The sequence below is a fragment of the Theobroma cacao genome, chromosome 3 (genome assembly GCF_053813885.1).
Source record: "Theobroma cacao isolate CCN51 chromosome 3, ASM5381388v1, whole genome shotgun sequence".
NCBI lineage: Eukaryota > Viridiplantae > Streptophyta > Magnoliopsida > Malvales > Malvaceae > Theobroma > Theobroma cacao.
This window is the reverse complement of record NC_142641.1, coordinates 39,439,804-39,465,892: the sequence shown is the minus strand read 5'-3', so window position 1 is coordinate 39,465,892 and position 26,089 is coordinate 39,439,804. Positions and strand designations below refer to the sequence as shown.

Here is a 26,089-nt window from a genome sequence, read left to right as displayed (position 1 = left end):
TCTGCTATGATATTAAACCTTTTGAGAGTGAGGGTTGCATCTGACTTCTTTGTGCTACAATTTTGTAGTAACAAACCAAAGCAAAGCCAACGGAAGACTTAGCCTGAGAAGCGGGCATCCTATCCACAATCATCTCCTCACTCAACTCATCCAACTCAGTCAACTTCCGCTGCACGCGTCTCCATACACACACCAGGCCACCGGCTCTCAGCCGACAGTATGGAGACGACGCCACTGTTAAACGGGTCACCACCTACGACGTTGACGTTGTTGGAGAATGGAGACTACGGACCGGCGAGGAGCTTCAAGGAAGTGAAATCGGTGTTTTGGATAGAGACGGTGAAGATGTGGAAGATCGCAGGTCCCATTGGTTTCCAAATAATGTGTCAATATGGAACCATGTCCGTCACTAATATATTCGTTGGACACATCGGTAATATTGAACTCTCCGCCGTCACCATCGCTCTCGCTGTCATCGGAACTTTCTCCTTCGGCTTCATGGTTTGCTCCCTCACTTTAATTCTCTCTCCACGTGTATAAATATATATATATATATATATTTATTTATATTTATATATATTTTAACATTGGCTTCTTTCTTCATATATACCGCTAAAAGGAAAACTGTTGCTGTGTTGACTTCACGTTAAGTATAATGGTAAGGGGATACTGAGGAAGTGGATGAAAGACTAAATAAGTCTTTCATTTTGATAAAACATTAAATTCGTTTGGTTTTTTTTCTTTTTAGTACTGCACGAAGGTAAGATAAGAACAACAAATTTCTTTTTATTTAGAGCTAATTACATATATTAACATTTGAGTTATTATAAAATTGTAAATTTAAGAAGTAAAATTGCATACGTCACTTTTAATTGGCTAATTTTTTTTGCCACTTCACTCCTTTGATTAATGAAATTAGTTTCAAGTATAAATTATTGAATGAAAACAAAATTTGAATACTTAATTATAAAATTTTAATTTTAAATATTAAATTGAAAATTTGATCATTAATTCGAATATAGAATTAACTTTTCTATTTATTTATTACTATTCGATTAGTCAAAGAAGCCAATATCGGCAAGTACAATAAGATTATAATTTTATGATTTTCAGTAGTAATTTTTGTTTCCAGTAAAGTCCCTTTCTGAAGCATGACTTGTGTGTTTTTGGAATAGTGGGGCAAACACATTCTATGGTTCTTGAATAAGTAAAAACAGAAAAGAAATATGTGGAACTTAATTAAATTTGTTGTGCAAATTATGAATGAACATGTAGCTTGGCATGGGGAGTGCACTGGAGACACTTTGTGGGCAAGCTTTTGGTGCTGGACAAATACACATGCTTGGCGTTTATATGCAAAGGTCCTGGATTATCTTGTTGTCCTCTTGTTTCATCATATTGCCATTTTACATTTTCGCCACGCCACTCCTCAAACTTCTGGGGCAAGAAGATGAGATCGCTAACCTGGCTGGGAAGTTCGCAATACTTATCATCCCTCAATTGTTTTCACTTGCCATAACCTTCCCTACTCAAAAGTTCCTTCAGGCTCAAAGCAAGGTTAACGTGCTTGCTTGGATTGGGTTCGTGACTCTGATTTTTCACGTAGGGATCCTTTGGCTGTTCCTTTTTGTGTTTGATTGGGGTACAACTGGTGCAGCCATAGCATATGATATCACCAGCTGGGTAATCGCTTTAGCTCAAGTCGCCTATGTTATTTTCTGGAGCAACGAGGGGTGGCATGGCTTTTCATGGTTGGCATTCAAGGAGATATGGGCCTTTGTTCGACTCTCCATTTCCTCAGCTCTGATGCTTTGCCTCGAGGTTTGGTACATGATGAGCATGATTCTTCTTGTTGGTCACCTCAATAATGCAGTGATTGCAGTCGGTTCCCTTTCAATTTGGTGAGTTCTATAAAGGCTCTTCAATTGTTTCTGAATCGTATCACATATATTCTTGTACTTCACTGCTGATTCAATCACTTCAAAGTTAATTTGGGAGTGATGAAAGATTTTTAACTTCTGTGTTACTCATTCTAGATACTTGGATGGAAGTAGTTAAAGCAGCATGCTAACATGAGCAATGAGCAAATGGGATTGGAAAATGGAAAGAGTTCCGAAAGAAACAACATATTAAATCAATTATGTAATGAAACGACAATTAAAAAGTCCAACCATTTAATTTTACAAATTACAATTTTTACTGCAATTCTTTAGATTGCTTTAATGCATTGTTCTGACATTTATGATCTATTTATTCACATTATCCAAGCTTCTTACTTGTTCCTTCAATTTGATTTTACATGACAGTATGAATTTGAATGGGTGGGAAGCAATGTTGTTCATAGGAATAAACGCTGCTATGAGGTAAACTTCTTCAGTATATAGGGATAATTATACACATATTGACATTTTCATACTATAAGAGTTCATTCATCATTTTCATATTTTTCTCAAAAATTTATTTCTTTTTTTGGCTGAACGGTAATATAAGCAGACTGGCATGATAATCTTGAAAACTGAAAACTTTTCATTCGGCAGCCATAGCTATACAATAATGATCTCATCTTAGTCAAAATTACTGTTAAAGGTACCATAGAACAGGAGCCTTCCTCCGGTTTTGTAAATGTTTTGCTAATGGCATTGCTGAAACAAAGGATCTACTACTTTACTTTTTGTCAAAATGGTGAATCATCTTTCTTTAATTGATACCACATTTTGATCCAACTTTCTCAGCGTTCGGGTTTCCAATGAGCTTGGATTGGGACATCCAAGAGCAGCCAAGTACTCCGTCTATGTCACCGTGCTTCAGTCTCTCCTCATAGGGCTTTTATGCATGGTTGCTATCATCATAACCAGGGACCACTTTGCCGTCATTTTCACTAGCAGCGAAGAAATGCAGCGAGCTGTTGCTCATCTGGCATACCTTCTTGGTGTGACCATGGTTCTTAACAGTGTCCAGCCTGTGATATCAGGTATCAATAAGTTTTTTTTTGCTATGAAATTAATTGCACAATCGCTGTATCTCTTCTCTTGGTCATATGCTTTCTATGTTATTCTTGTAGGAGTTGCCATTGGCGGTGGGTGGCAGACATTGGTTGCTTATATTAACTTAGGTTGTTATTACGTTTTTGGCCTTCCGCTCGGATTCTTACTTGGTTATACAGCAAACTTAGGAGTGATGGTATGATTTTTCTGTTCCACTTCCTCTCCTACCTGTCTATGCATGATGAACCGCTACCAATATCCATCCGATTCTAATTAGTTTAATGTAAAATATGTGGCCTTGTTTCTGACTCTGGCCTGATGCAATCACCAGGCATGCCTCTCCTTAGGTAGAAGGCTCAAGCTGAAATTCTTAATAACCAAAATAGAACACCTCTAACTTTTCTTCCCACTATGCAGGGACTTTGGGGAGGCATGATAGCTGGAATTGGTTTGCAAACCTTGCTGCTCTTGCTTGTTCTCTTTAGAACCAATTGGAACAAGGAGGTTAGTAAAATTGCTTTCGTTATTATCTCCCTAGATAATGGCGTTTCTTCAGGCTAAACTTGCATATAATAGAGCATAATCTAAGGCATACCACTGATTTCTTTTCATCCTTTTCTATCTCTGCTTACAAACCTTTCTATTTACTTATGAGATGACAAAAGTTCCACAGAAAATGACCAGTAATATGATTTCATTTTGTTTGTTCTGTGTGGTCAATTGCGTTTTGTTTTTTTCTCACGTAATCCAGGGTCTTCAGAATTCTAGACAAAGCAAACTAAGTAGTAGAGTAATTCATTTGCAGGTTGAGCAAACAACGGAACGCATGAAGAAGTGGGGTGGCCAAGACATCAGCACTGACAAGGTTAATGATAGTAACATATGAGATGAGTTGTTAGAAGAACAACAATATTGTCAATACTCTTTTTGGCATTTGTTTGGTTTTATTTCACCTGATTCTGCTGGGAGCAAGTTGGTTTGTACTGAATACTGTCACAAGCTGACTTGAATCCGAGGTTTTGTCTGACGTGATTTCTATATGGAGGCAATTCCAATTAGAGATAAAAAAATTAGTAAATAAACAAAATCCCTGGTCATTCAACCAAATTTGTGTGTGCATTTGCCATCTACAAAAATATTCACGCTGCTCACTGAAATAACTAAGCTTATATCAGTAGATGTGACGCAGGAGTGTTTAGGATTGTATTTTATTTAATCTAGTTTTTTACTCCAGGCGTCAAGATGTTGTCATGATTTTATCCAAAAAGAAGCAGCAAAGCTGCTAGAAAGGATACAACAAGAAGGTCAGGCCGAGATCAGCACTGACCAAGGTTCAAGAGAACAATAAACAAACAGACAAGAAACTACAGGAGGGCAACATCATACAGACCCCAATTAGTTCACAGCTGTCTATATTAAGACCCTGCAAAGGGAATCTAACAGTCTCCACCATACTTTCTCCATGACTCCAAAACAGTTTTTGCTTTATTTACGATAGACTCTATTGTTCTCCTCAGTGGAAATAGGACAGGCATAAGCATCCCAAGCTGTGCGAAGAATAATCATCAACAGAAGCTTCAACTTTGAGCTTCGTGCTGGGCTGCTGGCCCAGTGAAACTCAGATGTCCAATCTCCAATTTGATGTTGGAACTAGGTGGTTCTGTTCAAGAGACTGTGGAGGATGTCATTATGCAATCAAAGCAGTTCTTGTTCAAAGTTACAACTACATAAATTGAAATGTGTCATTCTGTAATGATCAACATTTACACGAGGAAAAGACACCACTGGGTTATGTCAACAATCATCAGTCAGGATGGCCGAGTGGTCTAAGGCGCCAGACTCAAGTTCTGGTCCTCGTGAGAGGGCGTGGGTTCAAATCCCACTTCTGACAGGTTTTTATATTTCTGAATTTTTTTGGGGCTGAATGGTAGATTGGCCCGTTTGCATGACATTCAGTCCAATTACCGAATTTTCTTCTACATTTGAGAATTTATCTAAAGAAAAAAGAGGAAGGGTAAAACTTAAAAGATTTAAAAAAGGAGGGAAGCTACTTCAGGGAGAGTAATGTTTTAGCCTCCTTTTGACATGGGAGGGACATTCACGAGGCTACAACAAGGGCGTAGGCCATCTCAATCTGGTTAAGGCTTCCTCCTCCTCCTCTCTCATCGCTTCAACTCAATCGACTAGTGATGCTGACTGGGGAGAGCAGAGAGTCATCGGCGTAAATCAAGTCTATATTTCAAACGCAGATAGGTTCTCGTTTTTTACCATACTAAGGTATTTTAGTCAAAGAATACTGATTGGTATTTTACCTTAATAATTGTTACCATTAATCACCACATTTATTAATACTTGATATAAATATGAAGAAAAACCTTGTTTAACAGCAGCAACGACAGTCGGAAGTGTTAAATCTCACAAATTTCTTCAAAAACCCGTATGTAAATTCAATTCAAACTGATATGATGGTTCATTTGTCATTTGTGGCAAGAAACCAGCCCTTTCGTCAATTCCGTTATAAACTTGACGAGACTTCGCAACCAACAAAGAGAACATTACTTTATAATAAATTGAAAGAATATGTCACCTCAACATACCATCTTCACATTTTGATGTTTTAATTATATTGCTCATTAATCACATAAGCTGTTGGTGAATTTGCTTAAATCATGGAATACAATGTTGTGGAGCCGCAGTAAACAGACGGGGGCAGGCAGACGATCAAAACCAACATTAGTGCAAAATGTTTCAAAACAGCATTCATATTGAGTTTTAATAAACACCTAATAAAGTAAAAAGGGCAAAAAGTAAGAGTCATTTTCTAGCAAACATTGGCTTAAAGAAGGCCTACAAAATTACTGTCCAGCTTTCTGTTTCTTGGGCATTCTGTAGCCACCCACAACACAAGCATGGTCACGCTCAAAAGGTTCAAGAGTGACTTGCTCGAATGGCTTGAACTGCTCTTGTTGCAATTTCTTAACTTCACTCTGGAATACAGCCTCGGCAGGAACAGTGGAGTCAATGCAGTTTGCCTGAAATGAAATATTCAAGCAGGTTTAGACAACATATAGAGCCGATAGCATCTAATGAAATTAGAAAGTTTCGCATAGTAACTTCCAAGTCCCTGAAAATAACAAATTTAACACATTTCCAGCTTTAAAGCCACAAATTTTGGAACACTAACCTTGATTGAAATAACAAAATGACCTCCAGCTTTCAGGAAATAGGATGCATTCAAGGCCAAAATCCTTGCCTGCAAATAAAGTCAGAAGTAACCAAAAACTTAGAAACAAAAGGCAAGTGCAGATATTTCATCAACTCATTCCCACCGGATAAGGGTACGAGAAGTGAGTAGGCTGGAGGATTTCCAGTGGACTAAAAATCAGAGACATCAAATTATTATAAACTCATTTTGTGTAATAAAGAGCACTGACAGAAGAAACGATTTCTCTTTGTGTAAAAAACGATGCAATGCACAAGATTAGTCCATTAACCTTTCACAAACATTTAGAAGAAACAATGTATGAACTTGTTAAAAAAAAAGATGGAAAAATTTCAAAAACTAATGTGACATTAGATAAAAGTAAAAGAAGGAAAGAACAAAAAAGATACTAAAAGAAAAAAAATTACACTTACAACTCTTGAGAGAGTTAAAAAATTGCTTATAGAAAAAAAGAAAAAAGGTCGAAAAAACCTTGAACAAACATGGTAGAGAGATTGAAGCAAGCATCAGAAACTCGGTATTGCATCACCCATGATGTCTTGAAGGGGAATCCGAGTACCTCATCCTTTGCTTATTGACAAAGTGATATAATAACAAAACAGAAAAAAAATGGGAAAAAAACTATATAAATTGGGAAAAAAAAAGGAGGATACTATGTAAGAGTTTCTTAGACATACTTCCAGGAAAAGAGGAAGTATCTTTAAGTTTTAACTCCTTGTAGACCAAAATATATATATATATCTAGTACAGTAAACAAAAATCAAGAAACAAAATTTCCAAAACAAAAAAAAAAAGTAAAACTTTCTTATAAACCAAGTTTGATAAACTATTTAAAGATGATGACTTAATATTGCATCAGAAACTCGAGTTTGCATCACCCATGAAGTCTTGAAGGGGAATCCGAGTAGAGCTCGTCATATGCATATAATAAGATAAAGCTACTGTACAAATATTGAACAGGCACACTCTGTGAAAACAGAACGCTGAAAATAATAAACACATACAATGCCAATGAGAAACAAAACCAAGCAAAGTGCCTGATCGTTTAAAAAGCAAATGTGAAATGAGTGTAGGCCATACAATGCATGCAAGTGATGAGATAAGAATAGAGAGCATAAATACGAAGGTACATCATCAAGATTTAACACACTACAGCACAACCAGTTAATCCACCAAATTGAACATCTGCCTTTTTGTTTCTTCACTACTCTCTAAATGACAAATAAAGTAAGAAATACACAAAAAGCAAACCTGATCAGGCTGAGCAACATCAGAAAATATCACATCCACCATGCCTACTAGCATTCTGTATTTGGAAGGATGCCTAGCATCTTCGATGATTGGTATAACATTCGTTCGCTTCTTCGCCATGTTGACCAAGTCTCGACCACTTCTGTGTGAAAATTCTACAGCATATACCACTCCCGTCTAAAAAGGGGTACAACCAATAAGCAACTTTGCCAAACACAAAGGTATAAAGACATTGAAATCATAAGGTTAAATAAACTTACAGGACCAACAACATCAGATACATGTGAAACAGTGGTACCAGAAGCAGCTCCAAGGTAGAGAACCTTAGCACCAGGTTTCTTTAATTTTAAAAAATAACATACACATGCCAGTCAGGAATTAAAGGGTGTCAGAATAGATAAACACATAACATGAACAACAAATAACCAAGATTTGACGGCTTACAATCCAGATATTATCAACACCACCAAGAATTGCAGCTGCCAACTTAGACCGGAAAGGATTCCAAATCCTGTACTCAACTTTAGTACCATCTTCATTCTGTTAAGACAAAAAGCATGAGAGACCCTCAATTTCTCGTTGCAAAATACTCATGTCAACAAGTCAACTGGAAGAGCTAACACCAAATTAGTAAAATAATAGAGCATCTTTAATCCATCATATGAACTATCATATATTACATAACAGGAACAACATGAACTGAGTTATTAGAAAGACCAATAACCTGCACAGCAATTCTTTTTTCATTGTAGACAGCCTCACCAGGGACCATATTCTTAGTTACAAGAGCATCTTCTTTACCCTTGGCAACAAAAACTCCCTCGTGTCTATGGGGCTCAACTATAACCTTGCTCCCACCCTTCATTCCTCCTCTTCCTCCTCCACGCCCTCGTCCTCCACCACGGCCACCACGTCCCCCACCACGGGGTTTCATGCCACTGCCCCTATCGCCACCTCTTCCACCACCACCACCTCTTCCTCTCCCTCTCCCTCCATCACCTCTGCCCCTAAACCCACCACCGCCGCCACCACCACGGCCTGCACATAATCCAACCATTAGGAATACAATAACGAGACTCAAAACTAATAAAAAGAAAACAGAACTAAGCTGCTTCTTAACCCCAAACTATAAGACCCAAATTTGTTTTTAAAAAAACAAAGAAAAGAAAAATAAACCCAAGACTGAGAGCTGAACAGTGTCCTCAAAGAAGACATTTATGAAGCCTACACTCAGTCGGGTTCTAAAATTGGAATTACTACTTTCTTCGATAACAGTATAAATTGCGCATAAACAGAAATAAAACCCTTCGAATCATTTTGGAATGAGAAAAGTGCAATAATATACAGAAAGCACAACGGAAATGTAAGAGCAGAGATTTAAAAAAAAAACACCAGGCAAGGAATAAGAGAGACATTGGTTACCTCTTGGAGGTCTCATCCCTGGGAGAGTTTGAAAGCACAGAGAGAGAAACAGCAAGCAACTAGAGAAACAGAGAGGCTGAGAGGTGAAGCAGTATTTGGGCCGGAGGCTTAGAGATTATTATATAACAACGCTTTTAGGGTTTAGGGTTTTTACCTTTCAATGGGAGGCGCTGAGGCTTGCCGATAATGTAAGGACCTGTGTGTGAAAGTTTAAGACGGTCCAATCATAAGGTGCCAGCTGGAGTGCACTGTATTTACAATATAATTACTGTACTTTCAGCAATTTCTGAAACGCAGCTCAAGTTGTTTGAGAATTTACAGGAACATCCTGCTTTGTGCCTCTCTCAACATTCTTCATTTATTTTTTGACATAATATTTTTAAAAAGTCTTGAAATTATTTTTAAAAAGTTAAATAAATTTTTATTTTTTTATTATATTTAATTAAATTTTTATATTTTTATTTTTGATCAAATAAATTTTTATATCCAACAGGTAAATAATCGTTATTAGTTAAAAATATCACTTGTTATTTTATATATATATATATTGACATAAAAAATAAAAATATCAAATAATCATATCATTATACCATATGAGTATGTCATGTTATCATTTATTATGATATATGTGCATGCCATATTAATTCTATGTGACATAAAATGACAAGTGATGTTTTAACTAATGATAATTGATTAATCGTTAATTATAAAAATTTATTTGATTCAAAATAAAATTATAAAGATTTAATTAAATATAATAAAAGAATAAATATTTACTTGAGTTTTTTTAGTAGTTTAAAATTTTTAATATCATGTCTTTTTTATTAATTATAATTCGAACTAGTGACTTGAGAAACATATAATTGATGCAAAAAAATTCACAAATTAATTAAAGTGATGGACTTTTAATGCTCAAAACTTGTATTAGTATAAACCTTTTTATAAATAATTAAGAGCAATTATAGACTTTTATTAAGAGGTCAACAAAAGAAAAAGAATAATGAGTACTTAAAACATTAGTTCTATGTATCTTTTATTAAGTCCCTTGTATACACGATAAACATGTAAGAAAGTAAGGGAAAGCAAATTTCCCCCTTTGCTGTGGTTGTTGAGATGAAAGAAGTTTGCTTCAATTGTGGACCGTATTCCGTGCCAACAAAATCTTCATAATTATGCTGCTTAATTGAAGTTAGGAGAGGTAGATTTTTCATGCTACATCGCAAATTAAGTTTGCTATACCATGCTCCATGGGTATTGCTAAACCATTTGATTGACATTAATTAATAAGGTACAAAATTGACTCATGACATGATTCATAAAAGCAAATTGTTCCATTCCAAGTAACGAGTGTTATTGCCATTACCTGCTTCCAAGTCCTATTCCTTTCGTTATCAACCTGACCAGTTTATCTTAAGTTTCCCTTTGGTTCTTCCTCAGTGCCTGACCACAAAAACCTGCTCAAGCATGATATACGATTGCAACAGCTCTCACTGGTCGTGGATAATAAAAGGGTCAATGAGCCGGGCTTAGGGAAGTTTGAGCTCAATCTAGTTTGGGTCCGGGTCTTGTAGAGAAAATAATTCAAGCTTGTCCGTATCATCTCAAGTTATTAAGTACAGTAACTGAGATCAAGCCGAAAGAGCCTATGAATTATCGAAACCCGATATAAACCAGGACAGACTTTTGGGCATGGAAGGGCCCGCAATAGGAAGTAGCCATTAGCAAATGTCAAATATATAACCTTTGTCCTTCCAAAACTCCACAAGACGAAGTGCACAAAATGTCACACTAATAGAATCCTGCCCCAGGACAAAGGTATCTCACCTCGCTAGCAAGAAAAAAAGAAAAAAGTTCAATATGACATCTAGTAATGGTTAGCTTCTTTAGACTGTATCTTGCCTTATCCATAATTTCATATCATATAGTACTAGTATTTTGTGATCCATATCATAAGTTAAAAGATAGATACCTTGACTTATAATCAATTCAGCTAGTCCATTTTCTATAGACCATGCATAAGCAATTCCGATGGTCCATAAAATGGAAAAAAAAAAAAAAAGATATAAACAGTGAAGAAGACAATGGGCTGCACGATTTTTGCTTCACTGGTCTAAGTCAACCCGTGTTCACTCCGTGTAGCAACTTTCTGTTCCCCTAGAAATAGAATATTCGTCTCCCACCAAGGCACGCACTTCAATTGTAAAACACTCTTCCTATTTGGTTATAATACTTGTCGTTGTCCAGTTAGAAATTGTCATATGTGACTGTGCGTCGAGATACCAATTAAGCAAACACTTATAGCACGTTTGGTTCACGGAATAAATATAAATAAAATAAAATAATTATTATGTGAGAATAAAATGAGATAAGAATATAATAAAATAGGTATTACGTAGTTTGATATGATAAATGGAATAAAGTAAGAATGATTATTATGACGTATTACAGTATTTGATTGGCAAAAATAACTTTAAAATAAGAAAAAAATAAAAATAAAAAGATAAAAATATTATTTATTATATAATAATTATTTAATTTTTATTTTATTTTTTAAATATTAATATTTTATTTATAATATAATCATTAATATTACAAAATACTAATATTTTATTTATAATTTAAATGTTATAATGATTATTTATTTTTGAATTATTTTATTTTTAAACATTAATAATGTATAATTTATTTAAAATATTAAAAATTGATAGTTTAAATATTAATATTTTATTTATACTTTAATCATTAATATTAAATGTTATTGTGATTATTTATTTTTATTTTATTTTATCTTTTAAATATTAATAATTTATATTTTTAAATATTAATAGTTGATTATTTAAGTATTAATATTTTATTTGTAATTTAATCATTAATATTATAAAATACTACTATTTTATTTATAATTTAAATGTTATTATGATTATTTGTTTTTATTTTATTTTTTAAATATTAATAATTTATAATTGATTGAAATTATTAATAATTGATAATTTAATTTATAATTTAAATATTATTATGATTAAAATATTAATACTTTTAATTAATTTTTAAATTCAAAATATTTTATAATATATAATTAATAACTTAACCTTTTTATTATAATAAGATTTATTTTTCTCTATTTGCATTTTTCATTTTTTAATTTAAATTTCACTTAATAATCTAAAAATTAATATTTTAAAATACTAAATTTTTATTTATAATTTAAATATGTTATAATTAAAATATAAAAATATTAATTTAAAATATAAATTTTATAAATTTAAATTTGTAATTTTTAAAAATAAACAATGATATTTTAGTCTAAAATGTATAAATTTTATTCTCATAGGTGTGGAATAGCTAATACCATGAGAGATGGTGGTATTAGCTATTCCAAGCTTTTACCTAATTTTAAAGAATAGCCATTCCTTTTGGAATGACTATTTCTTCTCAAAAAGCAAACCAAACAAAGGGATAAAATTTTGTAAGAAATAGAGGGAGAATGGCTTAGCCATTCCACCTACCAAACATGACCTTAACGGTTAAGCAAGGTATCACCCGTCCCGTGATTCCCCCTGTCCCAGATGAGTTAATAGCTTATTCTTCCCCACTACTTTTTACCCATTTTACCCTACTACGAACTTACCATATTATCGTACTTCTTCAGTCTAGAAGGTCAATCTAGTAATTACATTTATTTATACCATAGACCTCTTCATGGATTAGAACTATAAATACACGCAAACATCACCTTGTCTCTCAGAATCCTAAACGAAACCCGTTTCTTCTCGAAATTTCCATTTACACCCTTGAAAGAACCGAGATGGCCTCTCCCCTTGAAATAGAGGTAACCCTCTCCTCCGCCGAAGCCCTCAAAAACGTCAACTGGCGCCATGGCCCAATCAGGCCATATGTCGTCGTATGGGTGGACCCGAAGAATAAGTGTTCCTCTAAAGTCGACGAGGAGGGCGACACGTGTCCCATCTGGGACGAAACTCTAGTCATTCCTCTCCCCGGTCCCATCTACGACGACTCCACTCTCTTTGTCGACGTCGTGCACGCCGGCTCCGAGGAGGACACCAAGCCTCTCATCGGCTCTGCTAAGCTCAAGCTCCGGGATGTCCTCGACGACGCTGGCTTCGGAGAACGCCACAAGAAAACGCTCCATCTGAAGCGACCATCGGGTAGACCCCAAGGAAAAGTTGACGTCAAGGTTTTGATCCAAGAGCCACGCTATTATGCGCGTGATCCCTACCACGCACCTCCCTACGGGGTCCCACCACCAGCTTCTAGAGACTATCCTGCTCCACCTGCTTATGGTTACTCGTACGCGCAGGCGCCATCGCCGCAAAATCCTTACTACAACGTAGCCCCGCCAGCTGGCTACCCTAACAGTGCGTACAATTATAATGCTCAGCCGGCGTACGGTCAGGCTCCGTACGGCGAGGGAAGCGGTGGGTACTACGGGCACGAGGAAAAGAAGAAGAGCAAGTTCGGAGGGATGGGAACAGGATTGGCTGTTGGTGCGGTTGCAGGGGCTTTGGGTGGGCTCGCGTTAGCGGAGGGTGTGGATGCGCTGGAGGATCATTTCGAAGATAAGGTGGCGGAGAAAGTTGAAGAAGATCTCGGATACGATGATGGTGGTGATGATTTCTAATTTTCTAGATCGTTCTTCGCATTCTATGCTGTTAATGTCAATTGAATTGTACTTCAGCACTACCGTAGTAGGATATTAATTAATCCATTTAATGTAATGGCAAACGTGGTTTTGGGATTTTGATGTCTTTTTTCTTAAGTTGATGGGACATTGTAACTGAGTGTGGGGATTGTGGCCATGTTAAAAAGGATTGTTTGTCGCAAATAAAGGCTGAAGTTAGGCATCTAATGCCTTGCTGGAAAGTACTCTGTCTCAATGTATTGAACATTCACCTTTATGATCAAAGAAAACCATTTCTTTGGACAAGTAAAGAATAAATTAAAGCATTTGGGTGTGCTAGGAAATGGGCAGATTCAAATCTTTTTTTATGTTTTAAGTCGGTCGGTGATAAAAATAATTTTCATTATCCAGGGTTGGATGAAGAAAACAACGGCCTTACTCAACGGTTAGATTAGATACGTTTACTATCCAGGGGTTCAACTAAGGCTTAAGGCTACTACAAAAAGCAACATAGGCAAAAGCCCACTTACTGATAAAGCCCAAAGTCAAGGCGTCCTTTTGATCTCTTTGCTGCCTTATAATCCATTCAAGCCATTAGCAGGTAGCGTCGGGAGTAGGAATGCCATATATGATTACATGAAAAGTTAGTAATACAAAATTCACTATTCGTATATAATAGTAGCTGATAATTTTATAAAGGTTGCCTGCTCCAAATCTAGTAGTAGTAATTAATGAAGAGAAAAATTAAAACATGCTCTTTCATGGCTGCAACTTTGGAAAAATCCAAATAGGGGGAGGCATATGCTTGTGAGCAACATATGAAGTGTAATGCAATGAAATTTTGCCATCCTCCATGCTGAAAACACCTATGTTGCGAGGTCCATAAGGGTCATATAGACATACTTCGTAGTAATCATCCGTATGATAAATGGAATTTGATTGGCATCCGGGAAGATCCGATGCAAGAACAGTCATGGAATAATCGTCACCCAAGAATATAGCGTCGTCACCCAAGGTATTTATCTCTTCCAATCCTTCTGCCGCATAGGATCTTCTAACAACTTGAAAACCTTAAAACCGGAAGTCATATACTGCAAATCAACATATTTTGTATCCAAAAACCTTATAATCTGCTGCAAGTCCCCACTCGATGATGCTACAAGATATGTCTTGATCTTAGGAACTATATAATCATTTGGCAACACCGCTTTTTTTTCCCGCTTCTGCCGCTAGTGTCGATGGAAACAACTCCACAAAAGTACCCCACCACATAGAGAGAACCTTTATGAAAATTAACATCAAAGAGTACGTGTCCTTTGAAATTTGTGTCCGTCCAAGATTTGTCATCACAATTCATAAAAGCCAATGAATAATACGACCCATAAATTGCCGCAACCTGAAAGTTATTCCGGGTTAAAGATGGATCAGTTGATAACGCCACCTTCCTCACTACGTACTGATAGAAGCCAAGATGATCAGGGTCATCGATTCTGTCAGATACATCCATGATTGGCGGAAGACGAATGGTGTCTCCCGTGAAGGGTTTAAAGACAAGTATAGCTGTATCGACCTCCACAAACATGGCCCAACCGTGTGAAGACCCGCAGCACCTTCGATTGTATGGAACGTTTAGTTGGAAGTTGAGGAGTTTCCTGTCCGTGATGCTGTATAAACCGCGCGCGACTTAGTTGGCTGTTGTCTTTGGTAGGAATCGTAAGCAGTGGAAGTTGCTTGCAGCAAGTTTGGATTCGCCATCGTTTCTGGTCTAAAGCAACATCGCGCCATGGTTTGCAGACGGCAGCGAATCCGATGTAATAGGAAAGTGGCAAGAACTTGTCCAAGACCTGATCAAGAACATTCTTTGGAAGCCATGCCCATTCTCTTGTCTTTTCGGTGGCCATTGTCATAGCCTACTCTTTTGGACACAAAATCATAACCCTAAACCAAAAACGTACACGCACTTTATAATTAAGGTTCTTCTTATTGTTTGGCGCTAAGGACCCTACTGAAATTTATGGAAAAAAAATCTTAAAGATTCACATATTTACTTTTTATTTAAATCCGAATCCCGCAACCTTTGGAGTAATTAATTCTCCAATATATATGCTACATATTATTTCAAGGTTAATTTTATATCATTTTCAGTTTTTTACATATAAGCAATCTTAAGACTAGCCAACACGTACATACAGTGACACGAGTACCGAAAAGACTAACTGGTATATACATATGTATAATAAAAAGTGTACGAAACACTATAGCCAGTACATTTTCTTGTTCTCTCGTATGAATACGGTCTGTCAAAGTGGCCTCTCATATCAGCCTTGCTTCTGAACCTCCGGCCGCAATATTGTTTGGCGCAAAAGATCTCGCAGTCGCTGTGGACTCTACCTGGTGACCCAGCAATCCATCCTTGCTTCCAAACCGCTTCGCAAAGATTACACCGTAGGCCAACATCAAAGAAGCCACCATGCTCTGGGGGAGGTGGAGGTTGGGGTGGTGCCGAGGCAGCCATGAAAATCAATTTGGGGAGTAGGAAAGTGGAAATTAGAGCCAAAAGGGCTGGTGACAAATTGTTGCAAACACTGATTATGGGTTATCTCCAAATGGCTAGCACTGACCATGGTTTTATACAACCAATTTTGGGTCCAAAATATGTACTTTTTTTTAATTCAATTTGTTTACTTTCATGTCACAAATATCGCATTACCCTTTCTTGGGTCAATTTTCGTATCTTTGATCATCATCACATGCAGATGCTTTCACATAAAAATGCACAACTCGTTTAATATTTCTATAACTTGTTCATAGCTATTTGGTTAATTTAGTTTGTAGACAAGAGCCTCACCCACTCAACATTTCCATATTTAGAGCTCCTCAAGGCTCAACGTTAATGGAAATCGCCTGACCCCGCTGATCGCTATGTCATTGTCATCGGTCTTTTGGTTTATATACTTAATTTATATGAAGTATGATTCGTTAGTAAATGTTTGGATGCAACCGTACTCTCATCCAAAAATAAGAAGTATGTTCATATCTTTTAAATTAATCTAAATAAGCAAAATACGTATGATAAGTACAAAAGAGAAGAGGTACAATTATGGGCAAATTAACCAATAGTGAAGCTATCATCACAAATTTTACAAGTGCAAAATGTTTCCACGTTATTTTAGAAGCCTGAAATACGTGTCTTTGTATTTGGTGAGAGATTCACGCATAGTGGTAGGGTTACTTAATCATTTCAGCTCTGAAGAACAGTACATACAAATAATGTTGGACACGTGGCATGATTTGCTCGTCATGTTGTAAATTTTCCCGTCCGCATCGATTTGTGAATTTATGGGCTTGTATCGTTGGTTGGGCCTAGCCTGCCACGAGATAGTACCTGAGCAAGTTTCATATATGGGTTCTTAGAAGATGGATTTCTCCTCGTCTATGAACAGAAGCAACGCAACATTATTTGCCTTCTAAGTATTAAGATTTTTGAACAATGCTTCGCTTCCAAATAAAGATTTTTTATGTTATAAAATAATTTTATTTCTCTTACAAGCATAAGCAAAATCAAAGGAACTTGTAATATAAAGGGCCTTCTTCCTTATTTCCTTTGAGTTTCCTTCCAGGCAGCAGCTAACAACATTTGAAGCAAACAAATTGTGTGACTGCATTGAATCTTCTCGATTTGTTTGATTTTAATGTTCAATTCTTTCGCGTCGTGTCACCTTTAGTTTACGCTTTTCTTCCTTTTTCTATAAAGTAAATTTGATTTATTATCTGCATTTCATGCTTTCTTTGCAGCACTGAGATTTTGTTTTCGAGGAGCCAAATGAAGAAAAGAATCGGTGCAAGGTTCCGTAAGTTTCTTTCATGCACTGGTGGTATGTAGACATCTCCAAAAACCCATTTATTTTGTGCATAGTTCATTTTGTTTCATAGAGTATTAAAAAGGAGGGAGGGGTAAACTAAGAAACACCTTTGGCATGTCTCAACCAGTCTAATTGCATTAGCCAGAGTTCTTGAAATACATGTTTGTATTTTCCCAAAAAAGAATAATACTTATAACCGTTTTACCAAAAATTAACTTAGAGAAATTGACAGCAAGGACGTAGACATTAAATTTTTTTTTGAAAGGAATAATAAACATTTGTTAAGCCTGCTCTCTTGATGGGGGTTTTGCATTATTGAGGAATCTCGTCATTAATTTGTTTCCGAAAGTAACCGATGAACATGAACATAGCATCAATAAAAAGGATGGATAACAAATTTTGCCATTTATCGGCCATTTGCCTTTTAGCAAAAGCCAAAAGCTTCATGCCCAAGAAACCCACACTTGTAATATTCTAAACATATATTGATTTTTTGGAAACGAATAGTTTTACTATAAATCGGAAATTTGCACATATTTCAATTCATCTATGTAACAAGTTATATATATATATATATATATATATTTTTTTTCAATCAATGAATGCACATGGCGTTTTTTACCAAATTTTTGCAGCTTCATGTATGATGATAGAAAGAGGTTGTTGGGACAGGTTTAGCCTGGCCGGTCTATTAAAGCCTACTCAGCTAGGAAGAGATAACCGCGGCGCTCAGGGCTTTTGACATGGAGCAACAAGTGTAGAAGCCATAGGGCCTATTACTATGTTTGCTTTTTTACAAGTTTAAGCCCGGGATAACTAGTCAACTTAGCCACGATTAGACCTGCAATAATATGTTTGATTTTTAGTTTATATGATATCAAGTTATACGATGAACCCTTGATGAACTAATGAGTCGTTTTCACTAAAGGAAAGCCTTGAAAAAGCATTTCTTTCAAAGTTGAATTGATAATCCCCTTAACCTTTGTTGATATTGTTCTTTGCTTTGCAGCATCTGGTGCTAACTCTTCTGTCATCCCACGCAGCATAGACGTCCGTGAAGAATATGCCAATGCCTTCCGAACGGAATCATACAACGATTTCTGGACACGTGTCCTTGCTATATCCCATATAGATTCTGCCACGTGTATTAGCCCCATTGATTCAACCACTGCAGCTCGGCTTTCTTCTTATCGGCTCTTCGCCGAGCATCTCTTGGATCCGGACCAACCCACTGTTTCTCGGATCCTTACTTTGATCCAAAACCGACCTACCACCCACTCTCTTTTATTGGACTATTTTTCTCAAACTGCCAATGCTTCTCTCTTATGTGGCCTACTATTAAAAGATATCGACCATACACGTGTCAAGTATCGCTCTTTTAGGACCTCATTTCAAGCCCTTGAGATTGCTCAATTTTCAAATGGAAATCAATTTTTGGGTATTGTAACCCGGTTAATTGAATTCTCCAATTCTCCTAACCCATTTTTATCAACTGCTCCATCTTCAAGCCGGGTTCGGGTCATTCAAGCAGGTTGCTGTGATTTGCTTGAACGGCTTGAGTCTAGTCGAGACAAGGCTCGAGCCAAGCTCCATTTAATAAACAGTCTACAACATGGCTCGGGCGTATTTCTAGTAGCATTAACGGCTTCACTAACAATAATAGTTGCATCCCATGCTCTGGCATTGGTCGTGGCTGCGCCGGGCCTTATAGCAGCTTCGCTTGAGCTGGCTTCGATGAGAAGGCTTGCAAGGGAGTCGGCTCAACTAGACGCAGCTGCCAAGGGGACTTATATATTGAATAGAGACTTGGACACAATAAGCCGGCTGGTAGCTCGGCTAAATGACGAACTTGAAGACATGAGTGCAATGGTCAAGTTTTGGCTTGACCGTGGTGAAGATCGACTCCAAGCCAGTGGTGAAGTGGCGCGCCAGCTGAAGAAGAATGATGCTAACTTTACCCAACAGCTTGATGAGTTAGAGGAGCATTTGTATCTGTGTTTCATGACCATAAATAGGGCTAGAAACCTAGTTGTGAGAGAGATTCTAGATCCGGGTCCACGTACCACCCGGACTCCTGATCTGGTATCAAGATAATCATTTATTCTCTCCATACTAATTTAGCCAAAAAAAAAACCATTTTATTGTTGATTTTTGTTGGTTTTGTGTTGACAAACATTGAAAAATAATGAAAAACACAAGAAAACTTACGCCTTAGGGTACCTTTTGGTGAATAATAATTAAAGCAGGTAATGGATCAATGCCACCCCAACTTAATTATGAACAATTTTAAGCTGCGGTGATGAACATTTATTGCTCACCAACTCTTTAGTGTAGAAGTTCTGGACGATGAACTGTCAATCAGAAATTTAGAATCTAGTATAATCAGTTGTCACCATCTTTTCTTTTCTTGTGTTTATACACGCGCATGACATTATGTGACAATTCTATTGTGTGTAATGTAGAAAACTACAGCAAAAAAGTATGGAAATTGTGGTAACTCCCGACGATAGCTACTTCCACTCAACACCCTAGGAAACAATTAAATTCCAGCGTCACTCAAAATTTACGATCTAAACTATGTATTGCTATCTAGCAAGTCTGGCATCATTGATAATGGAGATCAAGCCAGCCTGCCTGCAGCCCGTCTGCATCACCATCCCTCCTTACAATAAATCAAAGGTATCTTAAGAGTTTTGGCTGGCAAGGTCATATGGAGTTAATGATGAATAACTGAATTGTTCCTAGAAGTGAAAACCTGTCCTACATTTTTTGCTAGTAATAATTTCTCATTTCCTTATCATCAACAATAAATACTTTCCGTTTTTGTGGTTGCCTTTTGGCCCTTTTGTTGCAGTCCTGTCCTTTGATATACAATTATAACAGTATGGGATCACATAGTCATAGTAATAAAATCACGGACCGATCTAACCGAAAAGTGTGGGTGCTGTCCCTGTTGAAAAGTTTTTATGCTGTTAATCAAAATCTTACATTTCACAACAGGGGAAGATCTTGCACCCTTTTACGTACTAATGGTCAATTTGGCTTTAGACAAAAAACATATGGGCCAGGGAACAAGCGGTGTGTCATCAAGCAAGAGATCTGACTTGTAAAATTTTTTAAATAAGGGTACTGACTTTGTTGTAATCGTTGGTTTCCTAGTATCTGTTGTAAAGAGAGGCAAAGGTTAGTGTTGTATTAATAAGAACCGCACATAATTAAGGTCCCATAAGTGAAGATGCATACATCATTTCATAGGCATGGGAAGGTAGTAGTTGCTGTCGACAAGGTCTCCTATAGAAAGTCTAGTTCATGTAGAAAACTTTCCAGTAAATTGACTTAATAAACTTGCATTCAATAGCAACATTTATTGTTGCAAATTTATTAGTCAGCAATATCTTTTGATGGTTTAAGTCTTCATCAATGAAGAGTGTCATGAATTCAAATCTCATCGGTGGAAAGCATATTTTCTTTCTTTTTCATTTTATTGGAAAAAAAATGAGCTTTCATAGAAAATAATGAAATTAAGCATCTCACATGAAGGTCTCCATTACAATGCAACATTTATTCGAAGTGATCTAAGTTGTTAACCATCTTATTCAAAATTGCTATCATTACATGGAATCTTGTAATGTTTAAAGATTAATTTGGGCCATTTGGCATGTGAGGGGTTTTTAAGTTCAATTAATGCTTATGGAAGAAAATGAAGCAAATTAAAATGAGATAGAAAAAAAAAATGGGATTGGCTTTGATTTACGAGTACTACTGGTCCACTCTGAACAAGGAAAAGATAGAGAGATATTAGAGAAATACCAATAGCTTTCCGCTCAAACAGGGGGGAGGATGCATCATATATATATATAAGTCCATAACATAAGAGCACCTCTTATATTTATATAGTTATTTCTTTTCTACTAACTGCACGTTTGGTACAGGGAATAACTTACCTCCGTTTGGTATGGCAATATCACAAAGAATAGCTATTACTTAGTAATAGCTATTCTTTCAAAAGGGGTAAAACTCAGGCATAGTTAAACCCGAGGTTCCCTATGGTTTTTGCTATTCCGTGACTATGAGAATAGTTCTGAATTATGATATGACTAAAATGCCCCTTATTATTTAAAAATATTAGAACCCTAGACCTATATATATATATATATATATTTTTTCATTTTCCCTTTTTCTTTCTCTCTCTTCTCATTTTCTTTCCTCTCTTATTCTCTCTCTAAGTGGCATCAACGTCGGAGATGATGTTAGTGGTGGCGGCGACAGCAGCGAAAGCGACGGCGATTGCGACGGAAGCGACTGTGACGGCGATTTTATGACCGAATATGGTCGGATCAGGTTACGCCGGAGATTTAGCCAAATTTAGCACTCAACGGCCAGATCTGGCAGCGGAAAGCATCGGATCTGGTGCTTCCCGATCAGATCCCACGGTTGGATCTGGCACTCCACAACCAGATCCAGTCGCGGGAAAGCGCCGATCTGCCGCCGTAGTGGCCAGATCTGGCCACATGGTGCGCTAGATCGGTGTTTTGTTACACCGATCGCCTTTCCAGTGACCGGCCCATGAAAAAGAAAAAAAAAGAGAAAAAATAAAATAAAAGAATAAACTATTTATAAAATTTAAAATATTAATATTTTATATATAATTTAAACATTATTAATATTAATATGATTAAAATATTAAATATTAATATTTTAAACTATTAATGTTTTATTTATTAAATTATTAATATATTAAAATTTTAATGAATATAAAAATAAAAATATTGATATTTTAATAATAATAATAATAAATTATAAATAAAATATTATTAATTAAAATATTAGTAATTAAATTATATTAAAATATTGATATTTAAATTATTAATTATTAATATTTTAATTAATTATAAATTATTAATATTTTAAAAAATAAAATAAAAAATAATTAAATATAATAAAGGGTATTTTTGTCTTTTTATTTTTTATTTCTTTCTTATTCTAAAGCTATTGTTACCAACCAAACACTGTAATAAGTCATAATAATTATTCCTACTCTATTCCATTCATCATACTAAATTACATAATACTTATTCTATTCTATTCCCACGTAATAACTATTTTATTTCATTCTTATTTATTTCGCGAACTAATCGTGTCATAAGTATGTAGAGCTCTTTTTTTCAAAAAAAAAAAAAAAATATGAGTACCTCTAGTAAATATAGACGTGAAAAAACTTCTACGGCTTCCAAAAGGTTATTTATTGTTTAAACTTACCCTCATTGAGAAAGCTGAACAGGATGCTAGGTGCAAGAGTTTGCAGCTCAAGGTACAAGAGCTTTACAGCACATACACGATAGAGTAGTAACGTTTTGACACAGAGAACAACTATTGAGGTGTCTTAATGTTGGCATTTATTTTAGCCATAGCACAGACAGTGAGCTCGCATAAATTTTTTTACCCAACTGCTTCCCAAACCAGAAGAAGGGACTCGGGCATATTAATGGATCACAACCGCTCTCATGAATCGCATTAATGCAACCCCAACTACATCAACGGAGTGTATGTGCGTGTCTTCTTCTATAAGTATCTATACAGTCTAGTCCCCCCTTTTCTATGTACAACTCTTCGTTTCTTTGAAAACATTGTTCTCTTCTTCTAAGATTTTTATTTTGCTAAACAAAAGAATAATCATCAAGGTTATGGCAGCTGAAGTAGGGAAGAAGGAAGAAATGGCGAAGGTGAAAATCACCAGCAAAAACCATGTCAAACCTTGCAAGATTATAGGAAGAAAAGAATGTCAGTTGGTCACGTTTGATCTCCCATATCTGGCATTCTATTATAACCAGAAGTTGTTGTTTTACAAGGGTGGAGAGTTTGAGGACAAGGTGGAGAAGCTCAAAGACGGGCTCAGGGTAGTTCTGGAGGAGTTTTATCAGCTGGGAGGCAAGCTGGGAAAAGACGAGGAAGGGGTTTTCAGGGTGGACTACGATGATGATATGGACGGTGTTGAAGTCTTGGAAGCCACCGCCGAGGGGATCAGCGTCGATGAACTAGCGGCTGACGAGGGCACAAGCTCTCTGAAGGACCTCATACCATACAATGGTGTCTTGAACTTGGAGGGTCAAAACCGGCCTCTGTTGTCTGTTCAGGTAACACTTTTTTAACTTTTTGCTGTTAGTCCATTGCCAGCCATCAGCCAAATGACATTAGGACTTGCCATATTTGCTTGTTTGCTTGTCTGTTTTCCACAAGGGCTGATCTCTGTCCAGATTCCATTGAATCATTCTTTATACCCTGCAGTTTTTTTTTGGCACTCTGTCTGAGGAAATCATCCTGCATGCTTATTCCCATTACAAGCAACATGAATTCAGATTGGAATGATCAATTTTTTTTTTATTAATAAGGAAGATTTTACAATGGCTATATATAATTTTAATTGGCTAGAATATACTACTACGACTACTACGCTATTTTGCTAGTTAATTTAGATATTTGTAGAAGAATATAAAAAGTAAAGAATCAATCGAGTTTTTTTGGCAAAAATATTGTAATAGATGTTATATTATATTTTTTTAATAAAATGTACTTGTTGTGTCACTTAAAAGGCGGACAACTGGCCCACGACCCTCCTGAATTTGATGGAATATATAACAAATGGAATAAAACCTTAATGAAGTTACAGCTGTGCATGCATTACTGCATACATTAGTCTCAGATAGTAGTAAATATTTCACACGTGTTTATTTGATAATCAAAACATTTGTTTAAGAAAGAGTGTATAGGTTCACCCAGAATTTGAGATTGAACCTCATTTCTATGGCTGAAAGATTTATACAGAGGGAAAGGATCATATTGCATTATGCATGAATAACCCTATGAATAAGGGAAGTTTTGTTAATGATTGAGGTGCCCATATGATATGCTCCAACAAGGAGCCAGTGCATGCCTTAAATTGACAACCTTGCTGTCCTGAGTCATGAAGAGCATTATAACTCCTTAACTGTAATTCTTATAAGGGAAGAACTTCTGAGTGTTGCTCTGCTCCTATCCATTAGAATTAGATCCTCGTAAAAAGGACCAGACGATGGGTCTAGACTTTGATTAGACTCTGCTGTTTGTCATGCCAACCAATGACCCACCTGCATTAATTCTTGATAAGCACAAACTTTACTACTTTTATTTTTATCATTATTATCTTGCTGAAAGTTACCTGCTTGCTGCTGCTTTCTCCATAATCAAACGGCATAAAGCCAAATAGCCCAATTTGAAGTATGAAGGAAAAAATGTGCAAGATAAGGTAAGACATTATTGGACAGCTCTGAAGAATTTTTATGGGTACGGGACCCCAAGAGAACTGGTCCATCTTTAATTTGTAGGCCATAAATCTGCTTCACTTCTTTTTTTGTTGCCCGTTCATTAATTCCTGTACCATTGGCCTATCTCAATCTGTGGTCTTCAGATATATTCATTTTCATCCAGCCCAATTTTTTGGTCCGTTAGATGCAAATCCATTTATCATCATCACCGTCCATTTTGGGTTAACCTTTTTAAATTATTTATATGTGTTGATGATTTTGTACGACAGTTAACGAAGTTGAAAGACGGGCTGGCAATGGGGTGCGCGTTCAACCATGCGATCCTTGATGGAACCTCCACGTGGCATTTCATGAGCTCGTGGGCTCAAATCTGCAGCGGGTCGAACTCTATCTCGGTTCAGCCATTTCTCGAGCGGACCAAAGCCCGAAACACCCGCGTGAAGCTGGACCTCTCGCTCCCACCCAACCCTGTCGAGTCAACCAACGGCGATGCCAACCAAGGCCCGCAACTCAGGGAGAAACTCTTCAGGTTCTCCGAAGCTGCCATCGACAAGATCAAGTCAAAAGTCAACTCTAACCCACCATCCGACGGCTCAAAACCATTCTCAACTTTTCAATCTCTGTCTGTCCATATTTGGCATCACGTAACCCAAGCACGTAACCTTAAACCTGAAGACTACACAGTTTTCACTGTCTTTGCAGATTGTCGTAAAAGGGTCGATCCCCCCATGCCCGAAAGTTACTTTGGCAACCTGATTCAAGCCATCTTCACCGTCACGGCGGCCGGGTTATTGCTGGCGAACCCGCCGGAATTCGGTGCATCAATCGTACAAAAGGCAATCGAAGCTCACAATTCCAAGGCTATCGATGAGCGTAACAAGGAGTGGGAGGCCGCACCCAAGATTTTCCAGTTCAAGGATGCTGGTGTCAACTGCGTGGCTGTTGGGAGCTCTCCAAGGTTTAAGGTGTACGACGTGGATTTCGGGTGGGGAAAGCCAGAAGGGGTGAGGAGTGGTTCCAACAACAGGTTCGATGGGATGGTGTATTTGTATCAAGGGAAGGCTGGAGGCAGGAGCATTGACGTGGAGATCACCTTGGAAGCTGGAGCAATGGAGAAGTTGGAGAAAGATAAGGAATTTCTCATGGAAGTCTAATAATAGTAGTAATACTTTGTGTGATATCATGCTTGGGGGTAGCATCATTATAATTCTATGAAATGTCCTTGGTCATTTTAATTTTAACACGGATTGATGTAGAGAGATTGCTAGCTATTGTCACATTTATTTTGAATATAGTTACATTTTCATTGGTTAAAATGAACTAATCGATATAAATGTGAAAATGGTAGCCCCTTGAAAAGTCCGTGTTTAAAATTATAAAATGAAGGCGGCATTTTGTGGCATACG

The 26,089-nt window shown here is 36.7% G+C and overlaps 6 protein-coding genes and 3 non-coding genes across 11 annotated transcripts; 5 read left to right on the top strand and 4 right to left on the bottom strand.

The window, feature by feature from the left end:
* On the top strand, positions 1-4,337 carry DTX35 (detoxifying efflux carrier 35). Of its 2 annotated transcripts, XM_088804325.1 has the most exons (8): positions 1-501; positions 1,276-1,901; positions 2,307-2,363; positions 2,733-2,971; positions 3,062-3,180; positions 3,402-3,488; positions 3,790-3,849; positions 4,219-4,337. In XM_088804325.1, exons 1-8 carry the CDS (start codon positions 220-222, stop codon positions 4,330-4,332), a joined length of 1,584 nt encoding a protein of 527 aa, XP_088660451.1. In that variant the 5' UTR covers positions 1-219; the 3' UTR covers positions 4,333-4,337. The 2 variants fall into 2 exon arrangements, with proteins under 2 accessions (XP_088660451.1, XP_017972936.2); XM_018117447.2 differs by lacking the exon at positions 4,219-4,337 and having other exon boundaries at positions 4-501; positions 3,790-4,091.
* A 454-nt stretch (positions 4,338-4,791) lies between these two features.
* TRNAL-CAA (transfer RNA leucine (anticodon CAA)) lies at positions 4,792-4,875 on the top strand. Its single transcript has one exon. It is a non-coding gene; the product is annotated as a tRNA-Leu (tRNA).
* A 742-nt stretch (positions 4,876-5,617) lies between these two features.
* Positions 5,618-9,039, bottom strand: LOC18605611 (rRNA 2'-O-methyltransferase fibrillarin 1-like). Its single transcript, XM_018117534.2, has 7 exons — positions 8,881-9,039; positions 8,183-8,496; positions 7,903-7,998; positions 7,719-7,796; positions 7,459-7,635; positions 6,169-6,237; positions 5,618-6,016 (listed from the first exon to the last, which is right to left on the bottom strand). Exons 1-7 carry the CDS (start codon positions 8,894-8,896, stop codon positions 5,840-5,842), a joined length of 927 nt encoding a protein of 308 aa, XP_017973023.2. The 5' UTR covers positions 8,897-9,039; the 3' UTR covers positions 5,618-5,839.
* Positions 6,710-6,780, bottom strand: LOC148763816 (small nucleolar RNA snoR60). Its single transcript, XR_016025614.1, has one exon. It is a non-coding gene; the product is annotated as a small nucleolar RNA snoR60 (small nucleolar RNA).
* Positions 7,059-7,131, bottom strand: LOC148763815 (small nucleolar RNA snoR60). The gene has a single exon (XR_016025613.1). It is a non-coding gene; the product is annotated as a small nucleolar RNA snoR60 (small nucleolar RNA).
* A 3,570-nt stretch (positions 9,040-12,609) lies between the features above and the next one.
* On the top strand, positions 12,610-13,761 carry LOC18605610 (Calcium-dependent lipid-binding (CaLB domain) family protein). The gene has a single exon (XM_007038711.3). It carries the CDS (start codon positions 12,686-12,688, stop codon positions 13,517-13,519), a length of 834 nt encoding a protein of 277 aa, XP_007038773.3. The 5' UTR covers positions 12,610-12,685; the 3' UTR covers positions 13,520-13,761.
* Positions 13,762-14,278: 517 nt separating this feature from the next.
* Positions 14,279-15,420, bottom strand: LOC148763814 (uncharacterized). Its single transcript, XM_088804627.1, has 3 exons — positions 15,194-15,420; positions 14,801-15,129; positions 14,279-14,589 (listed from the first exon to the last, which is right to left on the bottom strand). Exons 1-3 carry the CDS (start codon positions 15,418-15,420, stop codon positions 14,279-14,281), a joined length of 867 nt encoding a protein of 288 aa, XP_088660753.1.
* A 1,663-nt stretch (positions 15,421-17,083) lies between these two features.
* LOC18605608 (transmembrane protein, putative (DUF677)) lies at positions 17,084-19,681 on the top strand. 2 transcript variants are annotated; one of them, XM_088804787.1, is made up of 3 exons: positions 17,084-17,172; positions 17,315-17,394; positions 18,392-19,681. In XM_088804787.1, the coding sequence occupies exons 2-3, from the start codon at positions 17,343-17,345 to the stop codon at positions 19,474-19,476; spliced, it is 1,137 nt and encodes a 378-aa protein (XP_088660913.1). In that variant the 5' UTR covers positions 17,084-17,172; positions 17,315-17,342; the 3' UTR covers positions 19,477-19,681. The 2 variants fall into 2 exon arrangements, with proteins under 2 accessions (XP_088660913.1, XP_017973001.1); XM_018117512.2 differs by having other exon boundaries at positions 17,143-17,172; positions 18,426-19,681.
* Positions 19,682-22,969: 3,288 nt separating this feature from the next.
* Positions 22,970-26,085, top strand: PEL3 (HXXXD-type acyl-transferase family protein). The gene is made up of 2 exons (XM_018117500.2): positions 22,970-23,516; positions 24,953-26,085. Exons 1-2 carry the CDS (start codon positions 23,067-23,069, stop codon positions 25,835-25,837), a joined length of 1,335 nt encoding a protein of 444 aa, XP_017972989.2. The 5' UTR covers positions 22,970-23,066; the 3' UTR covers positions 25,838-26,085.
* Positions 26,086-26,089: the final 4 nt, after the last annotated feature.